This window comes from Rhinopithecus bieti, unplaced genomic scaffold, assembly GCF_001698545.2.
Source record: "Rhinopithecus bieti isolate Rb0 unplaced genomic scaffold, ASM169854v2 scaffold_15776, whole genome shotgun sequence".
NCBI classification, from domain to species: domain Eukaryota; kingdom Metazoa; phylum Chordata; class Mammalia; order Primates; family Cercopithecidae; genus Rhinopithecus; species Rhinopithecus bieti.
Window position 1 is genome coordinate 1,414,618 of NW_016808836.1, and position 11,546 is coordinate 1,426,163.

Here is an 11,546-nt window from a genome sequence, read left to right on the forward strand (position 1 = left end):
ATATATATATATATATATATATGAGAGAGAGAGAGAGAGAGAGTGTGAGAGTGACAAGGTCTCGCTTTGTTTCCCAGACTGGAGTACAGTGGTACAATTGTAGCTCACTGCAGACTTGAACTCCTGGGCTCAAGAGCTCCTCCTATCTCAACCTCCCAAGTAACTAGGACTCTAGGACCTGCACCACCGCATCCAGCTAATTTTTTAAAAAGTTATTATTTTTTTGTAACAATGGGGATCTTGCTGTGCTGCCCAGGCTGGTCTCAAACTTTTGGCCTCAAGCAATCCTCCCACCTCAGGCTCCCAAAGTGCTGGAATTACAAGTGTGAGCCACCACATGTGGCTCCATTTTCCATATTTTAAGATAATATTTTAAAAGCTGCTCAAGCCTGCTTTTTTCTCTTGGTGCTACTTGCAACTCCCTTACTTGGCCTTGGAAATACTATTGTGAAGAAAATTTGAAGAGTCGAAAAATAAAATCTTCTTTCTTTTCTTCCAATTGCAAAAGAGCAGACACCCTCCTGAATCATAAAACTAGTTTTGATAAATTGGTGAACTGAGAGCATATACAGTATTATTAATTCTGTTCTAATTTCTGCTTCACTATGGAGTCTCTTTGCATAGTCTTAAAATATTATTGCTATAAAATATTCTTATACACTTAACCCATAACCTCTACAATTCTGCAGTTGTAATTGGTTGTCTCACCTAATAATCTGTTGCTTTGCTTCATAATATTTAAATTGGGATCTCTATTTTCCAAAAGGCATAAATACTAGTATAGATTTTTTAGTTAAGCCAGAAGAAAGTTCACTTTATTTACTAACATAACTTATACATAAAGGTTTAATACATCTCCCTGCTTCTTTTCTTTTGCATCATGACAACCACTGAAAATAATATTTCTATAGCAGTTGAGGGTAAATAGACAGTGGCTTTTGTGGTCAGAGGTGAATGGCCCAGGGTCTCCAGCACTCCAGGTCCCACTGAGCCTGCCACACAGCTGAGGGCATCGGTATTTCCACACACCTATAGTGCATGGTGCCCCAGAATAGAGATCGGATGCTCTCCTTTATTCAAATGGGGAGTTGAGATTATTGTCATTGTAATTAAATTAATACATACATATTTATACACTGTTAAAATCTGGTTGGATTTGTGTTCCTTCACAAAACAAATTGCTTAAATGAAACCACAGAGTTAACATAATTAAATACATCTGCTTCTGTGAGATGCTGCTCTTTTAAATTGAATTAGAATCTAATTTGAAATGTCAATAAAAAGTTCAAATATTCAACTCAATTATATTTAGATTTCTTTTTATTTTGAGATGGAGTTTAGCTCTTGTCACCCAGACTGGAGTGCAATGGCATGATCTCAGCTCACTGCAAGCACCTTCTCCTGGGTTCAAGCGATTCTCCTGCTTCAGCCTCCCGAGTAGCTGGGATTACAGACACGTGCCACCACACCCAGCTAATTTTTGTATTTTTAGTAGAGACGGGGTTTCACCATGTTGGCCAAGCTGGTCTCGAACTCCTGACCTCAGGTGATCCACCCACCTCAGCCTCCCAAAGTGCTGGGATTACAGGCGTGAGCCAGCACGCCTGGCCTTTTTAGATTATTTTACTTTATTTTAATTACTTATTTTTATGATTTTATTGTTATAAAATGCTGGTTTTAAAAAAATCAATCAATATAACAAAGAACAAAGAAGATGATCAACAAGCATTCCCGCCTCCACAATCTGGAAATAACTGTCATCAATCCAAAAGCTGACGCATGGTGGATCCCTTCACACCAGTTCACAGTACAAAGTAACCCCTTGCTTATAGAAAACATTATTATCATTATTATTTTTGAGACAGAATTTGATTCTTGTAGCTCAGGCTGGAGTGCAATGGTGCAGTCTTGGCTCACTGCAACCTCTGCCTCCCAGGTTCAAAGGATTCTCCTACCTCAGCCTCCCAAGCAGCTGATATTACAGGCACGCACCACCATGGCCATCTAATTTTTTGTATTTTTAGTAGAGACGGGGTTTCACCATGTTGGCTAGGCTGGTCTTGAACTCCTGACCTCAGGTGGTCCACTCGCCTCAAGCTCCCAAAGTGCTGGGATTACAGGCGTGAGCCACTGCACCCGGATTAGAAAATATTATTAAGTAGCAAACAGTAGCAGTATGCTTGGGGGTTTTAGGATTGGTTATTTTCAAATCTCTAGAAAAGCTATAATTCCAGGGCAGAGTCTCATCTGTTAATGGGGGACTGGTCTAAGGTTCCTTCCAGCTCTCAGATTAATGGTTTCCCAGGTTGATCTGCTCCCTGCCACCCACCCATTTTTGGTTTTGTTTGTTTGTTTTTACAGAGACAAGGAAGGTCTCACTATATTCCCCAGGCTGGTCTTGAACTCCTGGCCTCAAGTGATCCTCCTGCCTTGGCCTCCCAAAGTGCTGGAGTTACAGATGTGAGCCACTGTGCTCAGCTCATCCTTGGCTGTTCAAGTGTGGAGGTAAATAGATGCCAAGGTTACCTCCAGGTCAGAAGCGGCAGATGCCCCAGGGCAGAATCAAAAACCTAACCAGGCCTCCCGCTGCACGAAGACCTTATTTTCTGAAGCTTAAACCTGGACAAAAGTCTGACCAGTAGTACTGTGTTCATGAACAGGTCAAAATTTAAAACTGGGACTATCCAGAAGAACCTGGTAGCTGCAGGTGCAGTCTGCAGTCCAGTGGTCAGCTACGAAAACAGGCTACTTGTACTTTCTCTTTTTCATGGAGTCTTTGACGTAAAAATTGATAACACTTTCTTGCTTCTGGTGTGCTTCCCTTATCTTCTTCATTTTCCATAAGTAGCTTCCTCCATCCCACCTCCCAACAGGCCACAGTCAATTCAAGACATTTTAACTATGAAAATGAGTCTCCATAACACGAATTTAGAGGACAGGCATGGTGACTGACGCCAGTAATCCCAGCACTTCAGGAGGCCAAGGCGGGCAGATCACCTGAGGTCAGGAGTTCAAGACCAGCCTGACCAACATGGTGAAACCCCGTCTCTACTAAAAATACAAAATTAGCCAGGCATAACAAAAGGGCTGTCATCTGCCATCTTGGTAGGAACTCCAAGAAGCTGAGAATGGAGGCTGAGGGTAAGTGCTACAGAGAAACATTCCCAGAGAAAATGAAAATAGGTGTCTGGTTGGTTTCACCAATGATATGGATTAGGGACTGCTGTCTATTTTATTTTGCCCCTCTAAAATAGGTGTGTTCATTGCCTTTTTCTTGTCTCTTGCAGTCTTCTTCGCTTGATTTGTATAAAGCAGATAATGTGTTCCTTTGATGCACAGGTTGAGAGAGATTGCATGTGATAAGTTGTAGTCACATCACAGACACCATATTCTGATTAGATAAGACACTGCACTTGACTCTAAGCCTGTTGCTATAATTGTATGCCTTCAGAGATCCCTTACAGGGTGTGTTTTTGGTATATGGGAAGTAGTTCTCAGTGGAACTAGTTGCCAAGGATGGCCCCTCATGACTACAGTCACGATAACTACAGCTTGTGGAGTGCTCTCCTTTTGATTAGGGCTGTCTGTGTGACTCACCTTGATCAATGTAAAGTCATAGAAGTGACACTGTCTGCCATTCAAAGGTAGGTGCTGTGCATCTTCTCTATGAGCCTTTTGGAAGACTTTCTTTGGTGAAAGCCAATCACCATTCATTAAGTCTAAGAACTGTGAGAGTCTATTTGAGGAAATTAAAGGCATGAATGGGAAGGTGAGGTAGTGAAGGAAATAATTAGCCAGTTTCCAGGTGTTCACTCAGCCCTAGTGTTGAATTGGGCATGAGTAAAGCATCCCTTGAAATCCCAGCCTAAAAGATCCCTCAGAAAATGTGACTCCCATCACATAATCTACCACTCACATGAGTTCAGTAAACCTGTAAAGCTGGGAGAGATCAAAATAAATGATTGCTTTTAACCAATATGTGTTGGGCGGTTTTCTATGCTGCAGTTTATCACAGGAATAGCAGCAAAGCAGAGTCTGCTCACTGTGTCCATGTACATGAATTGTGTCTATTCCAATAATAATCTTCGTGTTCTCTGATCTAAAACCATGACCATTTATTTCCAAAGAGAAACCCCTGGATTCTCTCCACATAAAATGAAAAACTTTTCAAATATTTGCAAATAAGAATAATTGGGATTATTTAAGGGGAATCACTGGGCTCCCGTGATTCTCTATTACTTGGATTGAAAACTTTAGATGCAAAACGTGTCATCTTTTTCTTCACTTCTTTCACAGCAGCCTGCACAAAGCCAGGCATAGGGTTCATACACAATAAGCATCCTGAGAACATTGGAAAAATTAAGAAATTCCACATAATTTTCCTCAAGTTATAGGTTTTCCCCAAAGCTACTAGGTATACCTGCATGGCTGTAAACAGCTGTCTAACATTTAAGTGCTGTGAGTCATCTGAGATTGGGTAAGTATTTTGGTTCAGACTGTCTGATGTCAACTACGTACTATAGAAGGATGCTGTTCCCAATGTCTTATCAGACATTCCAGGGACCTTGTCACTCACTCCCTTGGTCACAGGAAGGTTTATCCCCTTTGATTTCCTGATGCCTCCCATAGAATGCCCTGGCCCCTCTTGGGGATGATCACATCCTCTTTCCCCCTCTTAAAGCAAGAACTAAGTCATATGTGGTTTCGTGCTGTTTTAATGACCAAGTGTAGGGGAAAGGGTTGAGGAGGGATAATTCTGTTAGCAGGCTCTAGGAATCCCATGGTCAGGTAGAAAGAGGGTTTCCTCAACAATGAGGAGTGTAATCATCTCCATCCATTGCTGACAAGCACTGAGTCCAGGGAGACATCTCTGCACACTTGAATCATCTTCACGTATGATGGTGGGATTCGATGGACAAAGGCATAAATGTATTCACCATTTACCTTTACCTTTAAGAGGAAAAATGCATCAGAAAGACAAGTTTTCAGCCTCCTCTCTACTCTGCCCTAGTACCAATAACATTCTCCAAGAAAACTCCTAGTTATACAAGTGAATGTTGTAGATACACTTCTGTTTACAGATGATGTTTTGTGTCTATTTGAGACAGTTGCTCACTTTATTTCTAATGTTTCCTCTCATTCTTCTAGTGACGTTCTACGCTCTGTGTCACACAGTCCCTGTTACTCAGCCTCCCTTCTAAACTGGATGACCCCATTACCAGGGACTGTGTCTCAGGAACTTGAGACTCTGCATCTCACACAGGACCTGCCACAGGGTTAGTGCTGGACCATATTCATTGAAATGCATACTTTTCAGTTCCACGAACTGTGACCACCTTTCATTACTGATGGCACAGTTCCTCTTTGGAGTAGCCTACATCTGAGGTGTTGGTGGCAAAGAATGAAGCCCAGTGTTCTTAGAGAGTTAAAGGAAGACAGGTCTTGTATAACATAAGATATTTATTTTCAACAACTTCTTTTTTTTTTTTTTGAGACGGAGTCTTGCTCTGTCGCCCAGGCTGGAGTGCAGTGGCCGGATCTCAGCTCACTGCAAGCTCTGCCTCCCGGGTTCACGCCATTCTCCTGCCTCAGCCTCCCGAGTAGCTGGGACTACAGGCGCCCGCCACCTTGCCCGGCTAGTTTTTTTGTATTTTTTAGTAGAGACAGGGTTTCACCATGTTAGCCAGGATGGTCTCGATCTCCTGACCTTGTGATCCGCCCCTTCTCGGCCTCCCAAAGTGCTGGGATTACAGGCTTGAGCCACCGTGCCCGAACAACTTCTAAGCATAGGAAAAGATCCCTCACTTGAATCTGAATGAGATGGGAATCTTTTGGCCTACTCATTAGAGAAAGCAAGAAAGTATGGATATATTCCTTATATTGAGGCTATAGAGAAAGTCACCTTATTAGTATTAGTTTTTCAAATTTAAAATGCCCATATTTTTCAACCAATTTTTTTCATTTTTTTGTAATTATGTCCCAATATAAGTATTGGGAGGTTGGTAATGACAAAAGGATTTATTTGAAAGCCTGATACAGCATCATTTGTGAGAGCAAAATACTGGAAACAACTTCAATGCCCAACTGAACAACTGAAGCAGCACCATGGATTGAGAATGTCTTCATGATACATTCTTTGGTAAAAAACCAACTTAGTTCCTAAAGTGTAATGTGTAGAGCAGCTTATACCAGGATTTGCTTAAACACAAATGAAATCATAGACATATCTGTATGCTTCCATAGGCAAAGATTTCCTCTGAAGGGGTTGGCACGGTGGCATATGCCTGTAATCCCACTATATTGGGAGGCTGAGTTGGGCTGATAACTTGAGACTGGGAGTTCAAAACCACCCTGGCCAACATGGTGAAACCCTGTCTCTGCCAAAAATAAAAAAATTTGGCCAGATGTGGGGGCATGCACCTGTAATCCCAGGTACTTGGGAGGCTAAGGCAAGAGACTCACTTGAATCTGGGAGGTGGAAGTTGCAGTGAGCTGAGATCACGTCACTGCCCTCCAACCTGGATGACAAAGTGAGTCTCTGTCTCAAAAAAAAAAAAAAAAAAAAGGGATTCTCTCTGAAGGAGAACAGAGCTATGGTAACGTCATTCGTATGAGTAGAATTGGGGCCCAAAAGTGAGACGAAGACGTAATTTTTGATTGATAGAAAAAACTTGTTTCTTAAGTATGATTGATAGAAAAAACTTTTTTCTTAAGTATATTGTATTCATTCGGCTACATGAAAATTTAAATACTGGCATACGTAGAAATGAGCACTATGTGACAAGACAGAGGAGATTCTCCACTATTGGGGAAATGGAAGGTGAGCCGACCTTGACCTTGGTCAGATTTGGGAAAGAGCTGAGGACGGCAGTGCAAGCAGAGGGTGCTTTGTGATGAAAACTGGGGCAGGGGTAGTTATGGGAGATGGGCCCCGAGGGACAGGTGAGGCCAGGTCAATGAGAGCTGCCTCTTGCTCTGGGATCCCAAAGAGCCTGGGTGCTAGGAGCTCCAGGGGTGCTCACCTCATACTCATTGCGACACACATAGATGCGCAGGTCAAATGGTTTGCCATCCTCAAAGGGCACATAGTGTAAATTCTCCTCCAACATCCATATCCCAAACTCACGACTGTTCATGACCACACGACGGCCTAAGTGCACTCGCAAATGGAAGGCAATTTCTGACTCCTCATTCATCTCAGTGTAGAAGTCCACCTGCAGCTGTGGTTCATTGCTGAGGGCAAAGCACACAGTGTGTTGGACAGGTTCCTTCATTGTGCAGACACACACTTGACACACACACAAATCCCTTCCCCCCTTTACTCAACGAAAAAGTCTCCCTGATGGTACTGCAGGCCTGATCCCTGTGGGGATGCTTCAGCTCCTTGTGCCCCCAGCAGGGAGATTCTGTGCTCCTCATCCCCAGATGGAAACTGAGTCACAGTCACTGACCTGGGCCTATGACTTGTTCATTCCCTGAAAATTCTATGCCCCTTGATGAAGAGCCACAGCCCCAACCCACTGAGTGTCCTCCTCCCCTAGACCCCATGACTGGCCCACATGTAGTTGCTGCAGGTTTCATGCCTGATGCTGGAGGGTCTCCAGGACCTGCACCTGCATGGGGCCTCCATCCTGCCAACTGAACATTTCCACGTCATCCACACATAAGGTCGAACTGTTAGCAAATATACTCCTTTCTCCTCCACCCTCTCCATTGGACCATGGAGTACTCACACAGAAGAGTCGACTGGTGTCCCTTTGATTATCACGCAGGAACCAACAGACAAAGACACAGGCAGTTTGTATGGCACCTGCCAGAGTATTGAGAGTAAGTGAGAGGTGCAGGGGTCAGGCGCAGTCTCCCCTCCTGTAACATATTCCCATAGTGCAGGAGGTTAGAGATCACAGGGAAGACTCTGTGGACTCTCCCTTTTCACCCTACCACATCAGGACCCCATGTTCCTGAAGATATAGTGGACCCATAGGTAAGAGCAAGGGTTCAGGAGCCAAGATGCCTGGATTCCGGTCCTCATTCTGCCTTTTACTAGCCGTGCAATCTTAGATCGGTTACTTCCTCAGTTTCCCTAAAACAAAGAGGGTTGTCACAAATTCCTACTTTGTAAGAAGTTCACCATAATAGAGCAGTTAATATATGTAAACCTTTTACCCTAATCCCTGGCATGGGTAGGGCCTGTTAGTGGTGACCTAACAGAACCGGGGAGTCCTCCTGAGACACTGACCTGCCTTCATTTTCAACTCTGAAAATGAAAACAAGACTTGAGGATGTAAGAATTTAGAAATTCACTCCAGTGAGAAACAACACTTGTTGAAAGAGAGAGAAATGATGAAAGAACAGGAAATCCCTGTGTGTGGGAGGCACATGCATCACGATCATCAAGGGCAATGGACATCCTTCCCAGAAGGGGCACACATTACTGAGAGCATAGCCCCAGTACTTGCACAAAAGAAGCCTGTGGGTCAGAGACATAACTGGAGGGAACGATTGATTTCTACCACGACTACAAGTGGTCGATGATTTTCTGTATTTTGAGATAGGGTCTTGCTCTGTTGCCCAGGCTGACATGCAGTGGTGCGATAATAGCTCAATGAAACGTGGAACTCCTGGGCTGTGGTGATCCTCACACATCTGCCCCCTCTTGTGTAGCTGGGGCGGAAGGTGCCTGCCACTCTGACAGTCTGATATTTAAAGTTTTTTAAAGAAACGGTCTCACTTTTTTTTTTTTTTTTTAGTTTTCTTTAAGAAAGGGTCTCACTATGATACCCAGACCAGTCTCAAACTTCTGGCCTCAAGTTATCCTCTCATCTCTCAAATTGGTGGGATGCTGGCCATGAGCCAGTGAACCCAGCTGCTTTGTTGATTAATATCCACTGTAAGCTCTGTCTGAACTGAGACTAAACTTGTTCCTTCATGGGTGGAGGAACAAGTTTAGACTCAGTTGAGACAGAGCTTACAGTGGCTATTTTACGTGATTCAGTCTCTGAAACCATGGCCTCTAATGTCCTTCTCTAGCAAACCTCCTGTCTCACAATGAAAAATACAGGGTAGGCTGGGGACAGGGAAGCTGAGCCTGGGAGGCAAGAGCCAGTGGTCACTCTGTGCAGACCCCACCTGAGGAATCATCACCCCCATAGTCTCCACTCCTCTTCCCCACTCTTACTGGGAAGAAACATCTACTGATCGTATGTTCCACTCTCACAAGTGATCTGAAAAAAGTCCTTGGTAACTCACTATCTCCAAGATCCCCACCAGTTAAGCCATCTGGGATTCACATTGCCACACATGAAAAGACACACAGTTCCTTCATCAGAGATGCTGCTGTGTGGGGAGGAGCCTTCACATGCACAGAAGGCCACATGTATGTTTTCCCTTCAATACCCAGTCACATCCCAGCACACACATCCACAGTCACACAGAGCCATGCCACTCACTGAGTCACACACACCTGTTCACTGTATGCATAAAGATGCTCATGCAATGGTCTGGCTGTGCACAAGCACACACTCATATCACAAAGAGGAAGACAAAGCACAATCACCCCTTACAGTGATACGCATACCTGCTTGACCTGGTGGGCCATCCACCTCCCACCTAAAGTCATATCATCTCAGCAGAGTTCACTCTAATCAGATACCACCTCATGCTCACACAGGGTTACATTGGTACAGGATCCACACCGCACATGGTACAAGCATCTCAGATACCTAGCCTCAGTGTTTCTCTTCCACACACCCAGAACTCTCAGTAAAGCATTCACAGTAGGAATGCTCATATTTTCATCTCATAAAATACCCCATTTCTTTCTTGGTTTGTGTGACTTGAGATCATTGAAGGCTGTGCCTTTTCAACTCACAGTTAGAAATGACATTGTTCTCTCCTTCTGGGCGACCTTCAGAATTGTGTCCAGTCTTCTGAGTGAATCTCTGAGTTGCAGCACTTAAATGACCCCTTTAAGCCTTGCCCTCTGGCTTCATTCCAGATTCCATGCTCCTCCCAGCAGGCTTTCCTTGCAGCATGAGAAAGGGTCAGGTGTCACGAAGAAACTCAGTCACAATCATAGCTATTTGCAAGTCTGTGTCTGTAATGCAGCAGAAATGACAGTGGGGAAGGTATCAGGCTGTGGATTGGGTTACCAGGGAAATGCATAGATGAGGATGATGGAGTGAGGGGTAGTGATTGTAAAGCCCAGGCTTTGTGCCTGTCAATCCTTTCCTCCACTATGCAGAATCTACCCAGAAGGTGTACATTTTCCCAATTTTGTACAATGGCTAAACAAGAAAAAAAAGTTGGAGATTTTGGGAAAATATGTTAACCCTATAAGGTAATTCTTCTCTCTGCCTTTAAACGTTCTGGGACAGCACTGACCTTGATCCTGAGGAGGATCTGGGGAGAGAAGTAGAGAAAGTTCTTGAATGAACCTGCCCCACACTAAGCCACTTGGCTTTGCCAGGTAAGGGCCACTTTCATCTGACTGTCACACACTTGGGCTCTAGCTACACCCTCTGTTGATGTCCATGCAAATCAAAGTTTCAAAAACACTGTTTCTTCTGCATATTCTGGCAGAAAGGTGAGATTTATTACTATTATTATTATACTTTAATTTCTAGAGTACATGTGCACAGTGTGCAGGTTTGTTACACAGGTATACATGTCCCATGTTGGTGTGCTGCACCCATTAACTTGTCATTTACATTAGGTATTTCTCCTAATGCTGTCCCTCTCCATCCCCCTCATCCCAGACAGGCCCCCATGTGTGATGTCCCCCGGCCTGTGTCCAAGTGTTCTCATTGTACAATTCCCACCTATGAGTGAGAAGATGCGGTGTTTGGTTTTCTGTCCTTGTGATAGTTTGCTCGGAATAACAGTTTCCAGCTTGATCCATGTCCCTGCAAAGGACATGAACTCATCCTTTTTATGGCTGCCTAGAATTTCATGGTGTATATGTGCCACATTTTCTTAATTCAGTCTATCATTGATGGACATTTGGTTTGGTTGCAAGTCTTTGCTATTGTGAATAGTGCTGCAATAAACATATGTATGCATGTGTCTTTATAGCAGCATGATTTATAATCCTTTGGGTATATACCCAGTAATGGGATTACTGGGTCAAATGGTATTTCTAGTTCTAGATCCTTGAGGAATCGTCACACTGTCTTCCACAATGGTTGAACTAGTTTACAGTCCCACCAACAGTGTAAAAGCGTTTCTATTTCTCCACATCCTCTCCAGCATCTGTTGTTTCCTGACTTTTTAATGATCGCCATTCTAACTGGTGTCAGATGGTATCTCATTGTGGTTTTGATTTGCATTTCTCTGATGGTGAGTGATGATAAGCATTTTTTCATGTGTCTGTTGGCTGCATGAATGTCTTCTTTTGAGAAATGTCTGTTCATATGCTTTGCCCACTTTTTGATGGGGTTGTTTGTTTTTTTCTTGTAAATTTGTTGAAGTTCTTTGTAGATTCTGGATATTAGCCCTTCGTCAGATGCGTAGATTGCAAAAATTTTCTCCCATTCTGTAGGTTGCCT

General features: G+C 43.6%; 1 protein-coding gene across 1 annotated transcript in view; it reads right to left on the minus strand.

Annotated features, from left to right (window-relative positions):
- Window positions 1-4,700: 4,700 nt before the first annotated feature.
- The window catches only part of LOC108538995 (galectin-16), a 21,118-nt gene continuing 14,272 nt past the window's right edge, over window positions 4,701-11,546 (minus strand). Inside the window, exons 4-6 of the mRNA XM_017887355.1 lie at window positions 7,734-7,866; window positions 7,023-7,233; window positions 4,701-4,950 (exon numbers count right to left, since the gene is read on the minus strand). Of these exons, the coding sequence (XP_017742844.1) occupies window positions 4,825-4,950; window positions 7,023-7,233; window positions 7,734-7,866 (470 nt within the window). The 3' untranslated portion in view covers window positions 4,701-4,824. The remainder of the gene's footprint in view (window positions 4,951-7,022; window positions 7,234-7,733; window positions 7,867-11,546) is intronic.